General features: G+C 44.2%; 1 protein-coding gene across 2 annotated transcripts in view; it reads left to right on the top strand.

The window, feature by feature from the left end:
- Positions 1-16,512, top strand: part of Slco3a1 (solute carrier organic anion transporter family member 3A1) — a 297,128-nt gene extending 280,616 nt beyond the window's left edge. Inside the window, exons 10-11 of one of the 2 annotated variants that reach the window (XM_076851396.2) lie at positions 7,642-7,884; positions 15,906-16,512. In XM_076851396.2, coding sequence (XP_076707511.1) covers positions 7,642-7,884; positions 15,906-15,988 — 326 coding nt within the window. In that variant the 3' untranslated portion in view covers positions 15,989-16,512. Of the gene's footprint in view, positions 1-7,641; positions 9,551-15,905 lie in introns of those variants that run through there. The other variant, XM_076851395.2, reaches the window with a different exon arrangement.
- Positions 16,513-18,937: the final 2,425 nt, after the last annotated feature.

Below are 18,937 nucleotides of genomic sequence, written 5' to 3' on the forward strand. Positions count from 1 at the left end.
TCAACGGAGCAAAGAAATCAAGCATGATAATCAAACTGAGGCTGAAGTGACTGACCATGATACTGGGCTGAATAAGGAAGAGGTAAAGACAGGTGGAAGTAGGAAAGACAAAGAAATGAACTGCATTAGCCAGTCCTAGTGAATAATGGAAGCTGTGGCCAAATCTTTGATGTCTGGCTTTGAGATTAAAAAGGTAGAGCAGTTCTGAGAGATGCCAAAGCCCAGGGCATGGCGATCCAAAGAGGAACAGGGGTGAATAGCCTTGATGTCAAGGGCAAGTTGTTAAAGTCCAAAATGTAGAATTCCATGTGCTTGGACAAGCTTGGTGTAGGGGAGGAGGCCACTGAGCTGGAGAAATTACAGTAAATTTAGAAAAGAAAAAAAAAACACAATAATCCATAGAATCCTGCAGTAGTTGTGGTCCTCCTTTACCATCCTGTTGCAAACGGCCTGGTCCCTGCTTTGAGGGTTGTGGTCCAGCCATTTGCTCAGAGATCTGCTTAAGAATCTTGCTCTTGGCCCTGGGGATGTAGCTCAGAGTGCTTGCCTGCATTTATCCCCAGCACTGGGAGTGGGGGGCAGGGGGGACTTGCTCCTTGACATGATGTGACAGCCATGACAATTTAATGGAAACTTCACTAAGATCCATCCATATCCAAGGTGCTGCCAGGGTAGTGAAAATAAGCAGGAGCAGCATCCTTCCGTGAGGGCCTCAGGTAGGCCAATGAAGTCGGGGTAGGGAAGACATAAGGTTGGAAAAGTTAGAGAACCCCGAGCTTCAAAGGAAAAGATTTTACTCAGCCAAGTAGTTATCAGGGTGGCACAAAGGAGGGTCTCTGATGGAAGACTGGATATGCATTTGGAATTCTGATTTAGGGACATCAGCCTGAGAGTAGGTGGTTTGGCAGGATCCAGGACAACTAATCAGAAGCACTGAGGTAAGAAGATGCTGATCAAGGCTAGAGCAGGGGGATGGAAAGACAGAGACCAGTGAGAGCCATAGAGACAGACAGCAGCTCTTGAACCTCCTTCCTCTGTCCCCATAAGATCTTAGTGAAAAAGCTGCTGCAGAGGCTCAGATGAAGCTGAGGTTTTGAGCCCTGCGAGTGGGTCTATGGGGAAGTCTTTAATAGACCGAGATAACAGATGCAGTTAATCAAGCCTCTCTGGGGGTTTTGAGAGGAACTGGCGGGGCTCAGCACACAGCCTCTATCCGCCAATGCCTGCAAACAGCGCTGGGAAGGTCACCCATGAGGTGCAACTCCATATGAAGGTATCATTCCTGAGTAGATTGTCCAGGGGTTTTGTCCACATTCATGAATTACCCTGGGGAAGTGTGTCTTGGAAACTCCTGCTGTCACACAAGCCTTTGTTGAGCTCCTACGTGAATAGAGAAAAAAGTGGAGAACTAAGCACATTTAAATGTTCCTAGGAAAGCATGGCTCACCCAGGAATCCCAGGTGAAGGGGAGCAGGACACATTGTTGGCATGCATGGAAGCTCCCTTTCATTCACCATTCACTGATCTGTTTAATCTGCAAACATTAGGTAGGCACCAGACTCTTAAGTGCTTCCTGCTGCTTTGGCCTCACCTAGCGACCCCTATGCAGGCATTTTAAGTGGCTTTAACAAAGGTCCCAGGAATGAAATTAGAACACACAGCAAATCCTGACTTTGCCAGTTTAAGAAAAGTGAATGTCAGGTGTCCCTGGAAGATGCTTGCTGATGTCAACAGTCCGATCTCTTTCTTGGCATTGCTGAAGCAGAGAAACTCATCCATCTTTTCAGGAGAGTACACCTTTCCATATTCCTCTCTGGCTGGTACTGGATGTAAGAGTAATTCCACCGAGTTAAGTAGATTCCATGGCAGAATTCAAGTCTTGGCTGGTAAGCTGGAGAGGAATGGTTATCTTTTTAAATGTAAATGGCAGTCATTTGCAGCTTCCCTTTGTCCTATAAAGGGTGGATTTATTTCCCTTACAAAAGCCTTTCAGTTCACCTTTTAAGTGTAGACCAAAGAATATAAATAGGGCCCTGCCTTTTCAACCTTGAGAGTGAATTAAACAGCCAAGCTATGGGGCCCAGATGTTTAATCTCTGTTAATAGATTTCTGGAAAACAGAGACAATTTCCTTAAACAGTGCTGCAATTTTTGCATTGAAATATATATAGCTATAATTTGAGCCAGAGTGTAATAGGAAGTAAGATTTAATCCTTTTAATATTCTCCATAATAGCAAGGAACAGCAGTGAGCCTACACCTATCTTCCCACCGCACCATGCCCCCAAGCTGGGGACCTGGTGGCTGTCTGCGTTGTCCACAAGTCCCTGCCCAGCAAGAGAATGGGATGGTACAGGCAAGGGTCTGCCGTGGAGCTGAAGCAGCCATGGCTGTCCTTTCTACTGGTTCTTGTGATCGTTCCAGTTTATTAGAAGGGAAGGGAGAAGGGAACATTCTCAACAGAGCGTGAGTCCTCTCAGGAGGTCAGTGTGTCCCTCCTGCCCTACTGGAGATCCCAGGAAAGTTACCCGAGAGTCCTGCCAAGGTCCACCTCTCAACTTTTGACTGACAGCAGGATGGCATTGACTGACAACTTCAAGTCACGTTGGCCCATGCTGGCCAGTTCTAATTGGAACCTGTTCTTTCAGATTTTATGGTTAGGGGGAAATATCCTTATCTCTGACTCATGTAAAGGTCACAAAAGTGCCTGCTCTTCCCTGCTAAGGTAACTTGTGTTCTTATCAGCATTTCAGGTCTATGTTTCTCCTGCAAATAACGTTGTTTGCTGAGGAATATAACACGTATCTTATTGACTTAAATCAGACAGGGTTGCAGATAAATTGCTTTCTGACAGAAAGCATGTGGGGGTCAGCACCCTGGGCCCAGTTTATAGAATTATTCCCTTAATTCCAGGGTGTAAGGTCAGGCAATGACCAGAACCAAAAAGGAGGCAGATTTTAAAAGGCCACTGAAGGAGGCTTGGCTTTATATAGTTCCCCCTGGAGTGGAATCTCAGTCAGACCAACAGAGCAGACAGGAGAAGCCGCGTGGGGACTGAATTGGAGTTTTATGGGGCTTAAGGCAGGAAGGGAGGGCTTGGGACAGGAAAAGGGATTTTTAGAGTCCTTTGTCCCACTGGAGTTGGTCCGGGGAACTGGTTGAGATCCAGGATTGGCCAGGAGACCCCACGGATCGACAGGCGGTTCCCTCAGTACCTGATTGGTGTTTCTTTTGCGTGGGGCTGCTAGGTGCTTTGTTCCTAAGTCACCTTCATTGACCTAACAAAGGGTCGTCTGTTCCCTATCAATGAGGGGAGAACTGCTCTTTCAGAGTCCAGAGAGGAGAACATTCTTCCAAAACAATTACAATTTCTACCCAAATTCTATACCATCATCACCTCACTCCCCATTCCTTAGGTAACCAAGAACATATCAGAAGATGATCAACACACAAAGGGACACTAGGTCTTACTTCTAGAGGCACCTGATAATGCTCCAAAATTGACTGAGGATGTGGAGTATTCTTTCGAGTTAGGGTTTTACAGAAACTTAGCTTGAAGGGTTTTCTGCCACAGATTTGCACCTATACAGTTTGAGATTTGGATATTTTTGTCCTAAGTAACAGGAAGGGAACCCAGTTTTTGTTTTTTTGTTTTTTTGAGAACCCTCCACAAATGGTGTCTCATTTAATCCTGGCAAAAACTCTGCAAAGGAATATAATTATGCCCATTTTATGAACAGCAAGCCAGAGGTTCAGTAAATTTGTATACCTTGCCCAGAGTTGCACAGCTTCCAAGAGGCAGAGTCGATCTAAAATCAGCTCTCTTCTGGCTCCCCTTCCCTTCCCTCCCCCGTGAAACCACCTCCAGATGTAAGCTCCTGGCTGAAAAAGAGGTGGTAAGAACAACTGACAAGTCTTCCTGCTGACATGTATCATATCTGCCACTACTGCTGGAGGCATTCTGCCAAATACTCAGAGAGCTTGTTTACAAAATAAGGTGCCAGCCTTCTCTCCGCACTAACCACCCTGGAGCAGGGAGGGCTCCACACTTTGCACAGATCAGAACCCCCTGTGTGCTTCCCTCTCTTCAAAACCAGCTTGCTTCTATAAGCTTAACAGAAAGGTGAATGAAGTGTTCTCGGTAGCCCTAGAAATCCCCCAATAAGAGCTCTAAAATCATCTCAAATCTACAGACTGTGAATTAGAAAGAAGAGGAATTACTGGGTTTGGGGTTTTGAACTATTGGATATAGGACAAATATCTCCCATTCTCAGGTTCTTTGTATGTAAAATAAAGGGGTTATGGCATGGGAGAGTATACTATACAGTGCTGCGGTGGGGGTTAGTTAATTGACTAGATATTACAGTCATCCTATTGTAGAAGTCTCCCATCGGTCTAGGGGAACCAACTGCTTGCAGAGACTTCTTGGCTTTTTAGTCCCACTGAAAAACACAGAAGGATGAGCGGCTGGGTGTGAAAATTAGTTGCAAGGGTAGGACTCCCTTCTGTGACTAATCAGGTGAGTGAATGGCAAAGGCCTATAATGGAAAAGACCCAGTCAGATCCTCATCTTTGGTATTCTCTGCATACTTGGAGTTTAAGGCCTGAGAGCTAGAATTCCCCTTTGGGAAAGAATTGTAAGTCAATAAAAAGGAAAAGATGAATATGGAGGAAAAGAATACCAATCCTCTCTGTATTCAGAAATATAAAAGGAATCTCATGAAGGAAAGTCTCCAGGTAATCAACCTGAAGATTATTCTAATATATCACCCTAAACCCTCTGTATCAAACATGAATAAGTAGGGAAGGGCTGGGCCCTTGCAAAATGCTCAGGTACCTCATTTGTGCAGTATTTTCCTTAATCCTAAACAAGCAGGTGGACTTAGCTCCATTTTAAAGATGAAACCGAGGCACTGAGAGATCAACTTGCCCTAACCCTTTTTGGTTCCATAAGTCTCCACCATTGAGCATGCCATGAAAATCTTATGGGCACTAAGCTTTCTAACTACTTGAAGGCTTTTTCCAGGGCATTGTCATTGACAAAGAACAGGAAGGATAAAACTGATATCTTTAGCACATTCAGATATGCCCTACTTTAAAGATAACTGCATATCATAAGAATTCCCACTTAGGTATGTGAAGGCATTACATTTTGGCATTTTAGAGGGACATTTTCATTTAAACCAGTTTCAACAAATAGCTCTTTTGTATTCAAAATTACCCTTGATGTGCTTTAAGTATGACCTGATTTGCCAAATCCGAATTTGTGTTCAGGAATCCCTTCCCAGGACAGAGCTTCCACCAGCGGTGTCTTCTCCATATTACCATCACTCACAGTGATGGGGGGCTGGGACAAGAGGAAATGACCTCATGAAAGGTCACAAGAAGCAAAAGGAAGAAGAGGAAGGAACATTTGGAAGCTGATCATAACCAAATAAAGCCCAGAGAAATGGAACAGTGAATGGATTTGCATTGTCCCACTGTGCCTCAGGAACAGGCCAAATTAGTCCCATTTATCTGCAGATTTATCCATAATTTACTTTGGCTCCACATCTCCAGTGCTTTACCTAAATGATGTGGCGTGTGGCTTAGTTTCCATTATGCAGTTGCCATAGCACTTCCTCCACTTGGCTGTCTTTCAGAGAATGAAGAAAGGCATCCTTTGGAAGGGGGCGGGGTTAGTGAGAACACACCAGGAGTGTGGGGAAGGTTGCAAACCTCCAGTGAGCTGGGAGGAGGGAGCAGGTTGTGAGGGATTTTGAATTTAAGAGCTTATTTATTAGATCAAGCTGCTTAGCAAGTTTAATGAGGTTTCCATGAGAATTATTCTTGGGGCTGGGGGAGGCGGGCAGGGCTCTCTTTGGAGTAACAAGAGACAGAATTGGAGAGTTTTAAGGAGAAGTATTGAGGGAGCTGGGGCTTTACCAAACTCACTAGCACTGAGAGGATAATACAGACCTTCCCCATGAACCAAGTACCATGCTGCCCACCTCCTTCAACTTTTCCCTCTGCTAAGCCCCCTCTGAGGAACAGAGTGTGAGCCTACATACATGTATTCTGGCCATCAACTTCAGATGCCTGTGAACTCCCAAAACATGTGCTTGATTTTATAAGTAGACACATTTTTCTAGACTTAGGCACTATATCTTATGCAGTTCTCAGAGGGACCGTCCTTCCTTAAAAATGAAACTCAGACATTCTGGAGTTGGCCCTAGAAGAACATTCCAGATCCTGGTTAGAATTTTTTTTTTTTTTTTTTTTTTTTGCTGTGACCAAAATTCCTGACAAAAACAACATAGAGTAGAAAAAGTTCATTTTGGCCCACAGTTCCAGAGGTTCAGTCCATGGTAAGCCAGCTCCATAGCTTTGGGCCTTAGATGAGTCAAGAGCATCATGCTGGAAGAAAGCAGCTCAGCACATGGGGATCGGAAAGCAGACTTAGGAAGCATTCCCCAGTGTTTCACCTCATCAGGCCACACCCTACCCGCCTACATAGGTTACCACCGAGTGAATCTACATCAGTAGTAGATAGCTCAATCCACTGATGAGGTTACAAACAATCTAATCACTTCACCTCTGAATGTTTTTGCATTGTCTCATACATGAGCATTTGGGTAACATAGTATACCAACCATGGGATCCCAGAGCTGGGATCTCATCACCTAGTTCCAGTGATGTCTCACTTCTGACATCTCTCACCAAAGGTGTTGACATCTTCTAGTCTCAGACACTTATTTATAGAACAATTAATTGGTATTAATGACTCACCCATTAGTTCCCCATAGTACAGAGGGCTCCCCAACCCTCCCACCCTCCTAAACTGGCCAGATTTACTTGGAAATTTTTATTTTCAAAATTCTGTCTGACTGCACACCAGGCACTTGGATTTCATTGGTCTGGGATGGAACATCCCAGATGATCCTAATGTGCAGTTAGGACCCATATCCATCAAATAGAGTATTGTGGAACTGAATGAAGGATGGGGAACATTCTCATCTCATTTGACATTTCTGGTGACTGGTTATAGGTGTCTGAAATGTTCTCTTGGGAGGTTTTCAAACTGCTTCCTGACTCACAATGAAAAGTCTTCTCAAAATGTAATATCTGGTAGAAGGGAAGTTGCCAGTATAAATGCACATATTTCCATTTTATACCTAAACACACACTTCATGTTCAACTTCTGGTCCCTTTTGATCCCTGGCTCCTCTACTAGGTACACACACAGCCCCACAGGCCTCATGCAAGAGAACCGTGTGCACAGTTCCACGCTGCTTTGCAGAGTGACTGACACTAAGCATGTTTTCCTTCAGGAAAGACTTATTCCTTCTCAGACTCTGTATATCACCACAGCATAGTACACACCATTCTAAAAACTACCCATATAGTAACAGACTTCACACCACTCTGATAAAGACTATTATTATCTCCATTTTGCAAAAGGGAAACAGGGACAGAGGGCTTTAATAACTTGTCGGGCAGCAGGCAGAGATGGGATTTGAGTTCCTGCAGTTCGGCTCTCTGGTGTTTGAACCACCAGCTATAGAGCCCCTGGGTTCAGCAGGCTCTCCCAGTGGGCCTATAAGGAGACAGCTGGGAACAGAGAGCCACAGCCAGAACCTTCAACAGCCTCTTCCCTCCCACAGGCTTCATCCCCCCACCGCTCATCTTTGGGGCCGGCATCGACTCCACCTGCCTGTTCTGGAGCACGTTCTGTGGGGAGCAAGGCGCCTGCGTTCTCTATGACAACGTGGTCTATAGATACCTGTACGTCAGCATCGCCATCGCCCTCAAGTCCTTCGCCTTCATCCTCTACACCACCACGTGGCAGTGCCTGAGGAAAAACTATAAACGCTACATCAAAAACCACGAAGGCGGGCTGAGCACCAGTGAGTTCTTTGCCTCTACTCTGACCCTAGACAATCTGGGGAGGGACCCTGTGCCTGCACACCAGACACATAGGACAAAATTTATCTACAACCTGGAAGACCATGAGTGGTGTGAAAACATGGAATCCGTTTTATAGTGACTAAAGGAGGGCTGAACTCCGCGTTAGTAATCAAAGGGTCATTTTTCTTAAGAAAACAGAAAAAAAGGTTTCCAAAAAAAAATTCAAAACACACACACATACACACACACACACAAACACACACACACACACACACACACGACCGTTGTCCTTTTTCTCAAAATCAGAGCCAGACAGGATTCAGAATAAGGAGAGAATGGGATTGTCCTGGAGGACGCTCGCACTGCTGGGGCTCACAGTCTACTTTGAAGGCACCTCATGGTTTTCAGGATGCCGACAGCTGCAAGCAACAGGCACTGCCAAATTCAGGGAACAGTGGTGGCCAGCTTGGAGGATGGACATTTCTGGATATGTACACACATACAAAACAAAAATCATAAAAACAAAAGTCTACTAAAAAACAAAACAAAACAACCAACCCAAGTTCAAGTTGAGAACATTGCCAGATTAAGCACTAGTGACATACCCGGTGCCACCCTTTCCCTCCTGGTGGGGGTGGGGAAGTGCACAAGTCTGAGGGGTGGAAGCCCTGCCCCTCTCTAACTTTTGCAATATGGGTCACTGTGTAGACGATTCACCCAGTCTGCATGTGGTTCAAGGCCCCAGAGTTCTCTCAGCGATGCTAATGGGTGATCCGTGCTGGAGTGTGTAATTGGCACCTCTCACCAGCTCCATTTCCATGTTCAAGACTGAGGGTCCAAGGGGGAGCCGGGTGGGAGGCCAGCACCTCCCCTTCCCCTGGCAACACCTCCCTGCGGTGATGCCCACCTCCCCCCTGCCCCACAGAGTGACCTCAGGAAGCTGTGGGCCTTGCCTGGCTATGACTGACCTGCTCAGAGCCGGTGAGCCCCAAACACAGTCCAAGTCATTTGCTTACATTTGCCAAACATTTTGCCATTTTTTCAAAAAAAAAAAAATACAATGCATATGAATTTCAAACTGTTGTATGTATAATCCTCTAATACTATTTTTAACTACTTCTAAAACCTGTTAACCCTTCAGTCACTAACACAGTTCTATAGATTGGATTTATTATGCTGGTTGCTTTTACTTTTCTCATTTTTTAATGCACCAAAAATATAATGTGATTCAAGGGATGCAATTAATCTATTGTAATTTTTATCATTTTATTTTCACTTAGATATTCTGAAAAAAAAAACAAGAATATACAATGTGTTACAAGAAAAAAAATGCTTCAAAAAGGGTGTATAATGCAGCCTGCCTTTAAAAGAATCACATTTGAGACAACAAGGGATAATGTGATGAATTGCAAATTTGCCTTCTGGCTTTATTTCCCATGATTCAGTGATCACTGTCATGGGAAGCCCTTTTATATTCAAACTTCACATTCCAAGAGGCGTTCTTTTCAGCCTGTAGAGAAGACACACTTCAATGTGGGTTTTTGTGTGTATGTGTGATGCTTCTGGGGACAGGAGAGAGAAAGTGCAGCTCCCTAACACAAGCTGTTGAGCAGGCGGTGGCATCTGTGATAAAAGACCACAAGCTCCGAGAAGCCATCACATGTCCAGGGCCAATCTTGAACTAAGAGGTCTTTGTGTGTGTTTTGAAAGTGGCTGACTCTCAAACAGAGAATGACCCTGTCATTATTTGGGGAACCTCTTGCAATCAGCCCACTAAGCCTGTATGACCATTTCCATGAGGAGACAGAGCATTGGTGAGCACAGCACATGCACAACGAAGGGTCTCATGCTTCTTCATGGACCTGAAAAGATCCCAAAGTTTAGTTGGTTAGTTTGCTTTTTCACCTCAAACACCTACTTATAGTTTACCCACAAGGCAAGAAAAGGGTGAGGGGTGTTGGGCCAAATTTTTAACAAATACTCTAAATGGGGAGGTCTGACTGACAGCACAAAACTAGAGAAAGCATCAAGTAAAGACAATCAAAAGGGAAGCTGTGTCACTGTCATGGTGCAGGGCAAGTGTGATTGGCCACCTCAGCAGGGGGCTTCCAAAATATTGGCCTGTGTTCTGGAGTGTTAGGCTGTCCTTGTTCATGAACATGGGAAGCTCATGAGTCCCTTAATTAGTAAAAATTCACCAACTGGTTCATGTAAAATAGATGCTTTGTCACTCTTAAGGCCTCGGTCACCTTCTGTACAGGTTTTGGTTTGGTTTTGAAAACACACTGCTAATAGGTCACTGCCTTCCCCTATGCTGTTGTGTTCCTTTCAACCCAGTACCCATATGCTGAGCCCTGTGACCCTGGTGTGTGTTTCATGGGACTATTCACTTTGAAAAACAAACAAACAAAAATTTCCTAAATGCTTTGCTTCTTGGATTTTTTTTTCCCCCTAAACTTTTACAAGGAATGGGAAGAGATGTTAGGATAACAAAGGAAACCAACTCCAGGGCTCAGTTTCAGCCACAATTGAACATAAACTGAAAGTCCCCTGTGGCAAAATTGCTTTCAAGTGTGTCCAGTATCACCTTTTAAAATTCAGTCTAGTTTTAATTTTCCTTTAATGCTATAAAGAACCATCCAAGGCTAAATCTAGCCTCTTGGTTATGTGTCTGTTTTTGAGTGTTATTTTGATGGAAAGATGCCCTAATAAGATCTGCCTTGGACTTAACAGAGAGCAAAACTGTAAGGGGTGGAATAAATCTAGAAAGTAAATGCTGAGTTCTCTCTCTCTCACTCACTACAAACTCCTCTACCATCTTGGTTGAACTTGCCCAAGATCAATGAAAAGGAGGCTTGCAGCTCTTGACAGATCTTTGTTAACTCCTACGTGCAGACCAAGAAAGTTTGTTTTTAAAACCAATGTCATTTCTCCATTGGAAGTAAACACAGTTTGGGGCAGTGTCCTTCCCTGGAGGAATGGGTTTGCTGTCTTCCTTCTGCTGAGGCTGTGTGCTACTGGATGACCTGTAGCTTGGCTTCTCTCTTCCCATCTCCACCAATGAAAACCCTGAGGTTCCAGGCACCCTGGAGGACTCTACCTCTACAAAAGGCCACTGCATGCTGATAAAGGACCAAGAAAATCCTCCTCTCACCGTCCCCTTAAGGAGTTTCTACACAAGGGCAGCCAGCTGGTCCCTGAAGTGACAGCCACACTCAACAAGAGGGATTTTCTCAGGGATAAGATTCTGCTGAGGCTACTTAGTATTGATCTCCCATACATTCCAGAGGTGGCCATTCCTTGAGGAACATGTAAAATAGAAGTTTCTATGTACTCACAGAGAAATCCTCTGAGGCAAGGGAACTGTTGGCTGCCCTCAGCCTGCCCCGCTGGCATTTTGCTGCATGCTGCTTTAGGTCCCGGCAAGTGTGATTTCTTTTCCACCCAGTCATTCCTGCCAGCCCCAAGGTGTCTGTCTGATCACCACGTGGAATACTGAAAATACCACTCAGCAGTGTTAAACAATAAAGGTCAATATGCAGAAATCAACAGGGCTGACCATACAGTCAAAACCCGGATCGGGACAGAGCAGGATCAGCTGCTGTTTCTGTTTGCTAGATTGATACCGTGTTCTATTATTGTTGGCTTACTTTGGTTTAGAAGAGTGGAGAAACCCAGAAAAGCAGTTTTTTGGTCCAACAGATGGAGAACACTTGCTACCTTTTGCTATTCTGACCTGATTATATGTTGCTATCTTGGGAGAACCAAATATCTGGCCAGAAGTTAGGGAAAGTAACAAATAGTAAGGGCTTGACTGCCTTTCTGTGCTCAGGCTACTGCCCTTTAACCTACAGGATAGAATCCAGGTCAAAAAACTAAGGGGCACCAACTTTTCCAAGATAGGGCATTCATGAAATCAGATTTGGCTCAGGAAGTCAGTTTGAGATTTCAAATAATAAACTTTTTTTTTCTGCCCTTCCCCCTTTGTTATACCTGACTCACCCAAATCATACCCAACCCCACCTCTCTGAACAGCTTCAAGGACTTAATTTCTTAGATCAATTAGCCCCAATTGACAGCCTATGGACCCCAGTTCCTCTAGGGTATTATTGTTGATCCAGAGTAAATTGGAAGAATACTGGTGGCACATGTACGGAAGATGTCTTCCAGGGATTTTTGCCTAGAACAACATATGAAACCTACACTGACTCCACAGGCACCCAGCCCCGTCTCCCTTCCCAGAGTCCTTGGTCATCATGGCAGGGAACGCATGGATTAAACAACTTAAAGTTGGAAGCTCAGCAAAACAAAGACAACCTATGCCTCAGGAACCTGGCTGCCTCAAAGACAGGGGCAAGAACTCCTACTTCTCAAAGGCCATCATGTGGTGGCATGATTTTTCTATGCAGAGTTGATTTCACATGAGGGTGCATTGAAATGAGTACCATATTCTCAGCACGTATTTATTCATTCATTCCTGTTTTAAATGTTGGCAATGTGGCAGCCTCTGGAACGTGGCCTCTGCCCTATGGGAGCTTACAGTTCAAGGAGCTGAAACAAATCTAGACACTAACAAAGGCAGTGAAATATGTTAAGCACTGGGGTCTGTCTGGGAATGAGAGCTGATTCTTTGTGGTTCCAAGAGTCAGGAAGACTTCAGAGATTGGGTGGTCTAGGAACTAAGAACTAAAGAGCAGCGGGTGTCTGCCTGGAGGATGGTGGGAGGACAAGGACCACCCTTAAAGGGGGCCAGCACAGCAAGCCCACGTGCCATTTCTACAAAGGGCCAGGTCATACACATAGGTGTTATAGGTCATCCAGTCTCCATCACTACCACTTAACCCTGTTGTTTTAGCCTCAGATCAGCAGACAATGGATAAACAAATGAGTGGCTGTGTTCCAATAAAGCTTTATTTACAAAGACCATGACTGGAGGGAGGGCTATAGTGTGCCAGTCTCTGTCTGGAGCACATGCTGAGCACCACTGCATGTCTAGGAGGCGTTAACAGTTCAGCATATGTAAGACAGATCCTCGTACCCAAAACTCTGTCATAACAGTGTCTAAAATATGTGCACAAAGGGTCCTGGAGTGAGTGTTCATCAACCCTAATGTTCCCAGCCCCGAGAATGAGATTAAGGTTTCTCATTTATTTCTGAGAAGAAGGTAAGTATCCCTTTGTTAGAGTTTATTGAAGGCAACCTTATTTTTTTCTTGAATATCATGGAGAAAATAAACTGTATAACTTATGGCTCATTGTAGCTCTGACACTTGATAGTTCACCTAAAGTAATCACTTCTTTACCTTAAATGATGGAAATGGATACCTGAAGGAGACATATAAGGGCTAGGAAAAGAAGAGTGAATCAGATTCTGGATAGAACTTCAAATCTCTCCCTCCTCTCCAGCAACACAAAATACAGGCACTCCAAAGCTAATAGATCTGCCACGTAGAATAATCAGCAAGTACTAATAATAGCTAATAATCATTTCAGCTAACATTTGTCAAGCACTTAACTCTGACTAACTGCCAGGCTGAACTTATTTCATGTATTACCTCATTTAATCTAAACCATAACCCTGTGAGACAGGAACCATTATTAGCTTTATTTTACAAGGGAGGAAAATGAGGCTTGCGTGATTCAGAATTTGCTGAAGGTCACAAGCAGAGATGGGATTCAAACCCAGATCTACGAGTCCAAAGCCCACATTCTTAACTATTGGGGTATTCCTTCCCTCCCAGGCAAGATATGAGGGACCCTCCTCACATTTAGGGACTGCTTGAATTCAGGGACATTTGGTCTTTGGGCAGAATGGACTAGGAGGAGCCGTTCTCTTTCACATGCCCCTGATATAATAAGCAGGATATCATGGGGATATTTACTCTTCCCTCGTTACTTGATCTTTACCCAGTGGATCCCAGTGGTCCATTTATGTGAGATGTTCTACCTGAAATGGACAGCAACAAGTAACAGGAGATTCCTCCATTCTCATGCATCCTGAAATGAACTTTCAAAGCACTGAGATGCTGTGGAGGTATTCCTCAGAGCTGGTCATCAGCACAGTGGAGAGTCCAGCAAACACCGTCAACCTAGGGAGCTCAGGCCCAACCCAGGGGCTTCAGACACACTGAAGCCACTCACTGGTTAAATATGTCTTGCTCTAATCCCAGGTCCCAGGCATAGTCCAGAACAGTGTCTAGACATCTCTGTTTTTGAAATAATGACTCGAGTCAACAATCAGGAGTTGATCATAAATCTTTTTTCCATAAGGTGGAAATGATTATGTTCTATGAGCAAATGGAACAACATAGCAAATTTTCTGGAGTTTAGCTTTCTGTAGGTTGAGGGTTTGCCATTTCATTAACATCTTCCTTAAATTCATGTTAACCTAATGGAAGATGGCTTTCACAGAGGCAAGTTTGGCAGGGCTATTTGATTTAGAATCTAAGGCTATAAAATGAATTGGAGTCATGTAGTGTAGGGAAGTTTAATTACAAGAGGAATGCAACTAAAACCCAACTGTGCTCTAATCTAGCACCTTAAAGGAGGGAAGGGGCTGGGGAGCTCTTGTTTACTAAGAGGCCTACCCACGTGCCAGGTGCTGTGAATGCATGATCCCAGGTATTGCTCCCATCAGCCTTCTTACACCAGCCCTATGAGGTAAGTATAAATTTTTTTTTTTTGCATTTTATAGATCAGAAAACTAAAACTCAGCAAATCCAAACTTCCCAAGGTTGCACTAGTTAAAAAGGTCAGCAGGAGCCAATACCAAGCCTGATTCCTGAACCCGTGTCCTTTCCAGTATGCCACACAACCACCAAAGTGAGAACGTGGATCTCACTATGAAGCCACTGGAGCACTTGCCATGAGGGACCACCCACCAGAGTCTATAGTTTCATAGAGAAATGAGCCAAGAGCTGTAGATGAGAACCTCAGCAAGATTTTACCTATAGACACAGAATTTTTTTAAAAAAATGATAATTTAAACTTTTACTTTAATAATTAAAACCTTTAAAAACACTCCTGAGCGACATCAGAAGATTTCCAGTCAATCATCAACCTCTATTTTACACTATGCAATAAGAACCCACCCCATTGCTCTCACTTCTATCCAACCCTCTCCAAACCCCCCACCCACGAGACCTCCAGCAGAACCCCCAAGACCATAAGAACTTGAGCTTTACAAAAGTTGAGCAAGGATGCTACAAATTGCCCAGATCATATGGGCTCCTTCCTCTATAAGCCAAGTCTCGGCTTCAAAATCCCAAGTAAAAATGTGACATTTCTAAACTGTCACCTTTTATACCACCAAGTCAAAGTCTAAGACAACAAATGAACAGAGACTTCTGTGGCCCCACTGTGGCTATCACTGGCCAGGAAAGCTGCAAGTCACCTTCAATAAGACTGGCATAGTTCGAAGATCATCACAGGGATGAGCTGGGTTTTTAATACCTTTTTAAATGAAGCCACAGCATCTATTTTGGAAGGGCAGATAGGTTTAGAAACCTTGCTCCAGTAAGGAGACTGTTTCATTCAGCCTGTGATAACCATCTGTGACTGAATTGGGTGGGGGGTGGAAATTGGCCCAGATGCTGGGGGAGGGAGCATGACATTGTGATGTCAAGTCCCCTTTCCTGGCACCAACTTCCTCCTTAATAGAGATGTAAAGTGACAGAGAGTCCTAGGAGGGAAGCTAGGTTCGCCATTGATGACTTAAGTTAGTGATTGAGATACAACTTGTTTATCCCCTTAAAAGAACCTCAAATTAGGTGTTGGAATGGACACGTAGGTAAATATCCTTCTTAGAAAGATCTGGCCTTTGAAAGGGGCTTTGCACTTGGAATCACCCTCTGGGGTTTGCGTGGAGCCAGAACCAATGCTTTTTCGCTTCATCTTTCTACTCTCCTCCATTCCACTGGGAAACCATGATACTATGATGTAAGCCTAATTAAAATAAAAGGAAACACAGAAAAGACCGATATCTTTTCCTCTTGGCTCTTCTTCCCTCCTCCCCCCTTTAGGCACAGAGTACCAAGACATTGAGACCGAGAAAACCTGTCCCGAGTCACACTCACCTTCAGAAGACTCCTTTGTGAGAAGCTGAGGGCTGTCCTCTTCCGGCAGAGAACAGCCCACCATCACCCACAGACCTCGCGGGCCTGACTTAGCGTGCTCTGCCCTGCCCGAGAACCCAAGGGTCCCCATGTGGATTATCCAATGTGTGGTCCTTTGAGGCCCCAAGCGCAGGCCTGTGACAAGGACTAAGGAGGTGACATCTGGTCAGGAGCCCTCCAATAGCCCTTGGGAGTAGGCATTCTTTCTGGGTTGCTAAAGCAATGTGGACCTGGTGTGCAAATCCCCTCTACCCATCCCTGCTCTGGCTTCTGTAGGGATGACTTGCTGACCTGCTTTAGAAAACCCCCTCATGGGAATTCTTCTCTGTCCAAGGGTTCCAATAGCTCCAAAGAAATAAGCCAAGGCCCAATTTTAATAGAAGAGGGTATAAATCGCCCTGTTTCACAGAATAGAGATGGGGAAAAGCACATACTCAATAGATTTTTGAGTGTGGTAACTGTATTTTTGCAGCTTATATTTTCCAGATGAGCAGTTTAGAAATATGTGATGTAAAGTACATACTGTACGTTTGCTGAAAATTATATTAAAACACTATTTTAATTCTTCCTGTGTCTCATGCCATAATCTCTTTTCTCTTGTGTCTTTGGGTAGAAGGATCCTAAGGAATGCTTCTGGCTATGCGTGCTCTATATTTATAGGCTTTGAGATATTCAAAAGAGCATGGGTTCTAATCGTACTTGTTATCACACCTGGGACTTGTTGTGGGTGTGATGTTGATTAAGTGGTCGGAGTTCTCTGAGACCTAGTTTCATCCTCTGCAAAATGGGACTATTAACCCTTGCTTTCTACAAGACTTGAGATTGCATGTGAAGCAGTGTCTAGCACAGAGTCACTATTCATTGCTTCCTCACCTTCTGGCTGGAATTCAGTGCTTCACAGCACTGATGCAGCTCCTGTTGGTACAGTAAATGGCCTTTCACAGGACTGTAACTTTCTTTCTGATCTCCTACTGTCTGGAAACCCTGGGAGGGCAGGGAATTGCTACATTTCTGGATACCACCACTACCTGGTAATAGTGCATGATGCTCAGTGGCTACTCTGCACACAAATGAACAATTAGCTTCAGACACGGCAGCCTGTGGGGCTTTGACTTTAGGTCCATTCCTCAGCAACTGTGGCATCTGCTTCCCTTTTTCTGGGTCCACAGATCCACCCACAAGCCTCACCATGGACAGAGCTCCAGGAGTCTTCCCATACCCATCAGACCCCCTTCCTGATTGTCTGGCTTTACTTTCACATCCGTATTAATTCCGACCTCATATGCACAGTTTGGCCAAGTAGATCCCTGGGCCACTAACATGCATCTAGAGATTCCAATGCATTATTCCAGTGCAACCAGGCTATAGCTCCAGGGATGCTTCCAGATTCCTGACTGTGCTTTGTCTTATGGGCAAAGGATTTAGAATGTTCTGCTACTTATGTGTGGCTATCCCTGGGAACTGACCCTCTATCTCCATACCCACTTCCAGTCTACTTCTCACCCTCTATAGTCTGGCTGTCCTTTCAGTTTAACTCACTCAAAATCAGAACTTCTCAAGCCTGTATTCTATGAAGACTGCATCTACCTCCTTCCTGCATTATCTGAGACTCAAGGAAGACAGGAAAGTGTGCTTGACCTCCTTTAAGTCCTGATTACCAGCCTGTTGGTACCTTGGGAGACTACTTTTTAGCCTGGTTCTGTTATTTATGTGATTGTTTATTTTTTTGCACGGCAATATGATTTATTCTCTCCGGCATAAAAATCCCAAGAAAATGCAATTTCAACATTCTCTGTCCTGATGTGAAAAGATGCTGAAGCAGCTGAAAAAAGTGGTTAGTGGTTCCTCCCGGGAACTAAGCTTCATCTGCACTGGAAATTCAGATGGAGGCAGGAGGAGGAAGAAGTGAAAAGCTATTGCTTAAGGTATCAGTGAGGTCAGTCCCAAATTTCAAACTTTTTTTTTTTAATCTACAGTTCAATTTCTTCTCCTTTGCTACTTTTCCCCCTAATAAAGGTGATCAATTTATAGAAAACTTGCTCTCCCTCCATTTAATCTCAACCTCTTAGAGACATATTATTTCTTATGGGGAGTCAAGAGATTCATCCTTTGATACAGTTAATAGTCCATGAGAGCTCTGATCACACAGTTTGTTCAACCAAGTCAGGAAGAGCAAATGGCTTATATTAGACCCCAAATGCCATCTCTTCCCAATGTCCCATCAGCTACCAAGGGCCACCACGGTCTTGAACTACACATACACACATCTTGATCTAGAGCTGAAAACCCAATTTAACCTCTTCTCTGGTCTATGTGGAAGGGTTAGTCATGCACAAAAGCATTCTGTTCAACCAGATTAAAAGCAAGTTCTTTTTGCAGCCCCTAATGTGGATTCAGAAACACACACAATTTCTCAAAGAGTTGTTTTTGATTTCTTTTTCCCTTAAGGAACTACTGTTATAGAGCTGCTTCTGTTAACACTTAAAATAAATGTCTACAGTTAAGGCACAAGACAGAGACTGCCTTGTTTCTGAGAAAGGTTTCAAAAAGCATCTTAATCTTCCTGAGTTGTAACATTTCAGTTATGAAGTATATGATCATGTACGTACAGGACTCCCAAGGGAGGCCACTAGAGAGCTTCTAGAATCCCACTTCTTTATTCCTCACAAGAAATTTAAGGAGCAAAATGAGAAAACCTAAACATGCAGGTGACAGAGTACACAAATTCCTTTAGACCAACAATATAAAAAATGGCCCCAGGCCCTTGAACTAGCTATCCAGAGGAAACTTTCTAAGAGGCCTTTCTATGCTGTCTCTGAGGACTTCTCTACCACCACAAGTACAGTTGGAAGCTCTTCTCGTGGACTGGAGGTGGAAGACTTTATCTCCAGGATTTACACCCTCAACCTAGTAGCTCATTCCTTTCTTACCTCATATGC

The sequence above is a fragment of the Callospermophilus lateralis genome, chromosome 3 (genome assembly GCF_048772815.1).
Source record: "Callospermophilus lateralis isolate mCalLat2 chromosome 3, mCalLat2.hap1, whole genome shotgun sequence".
Lineage (NCBI taxonomy): Eukaryota > Metazoa > Chordata > Mammalia > Rodentia > Sciuridae > Callospermophilus > Callospermophilus lateralis.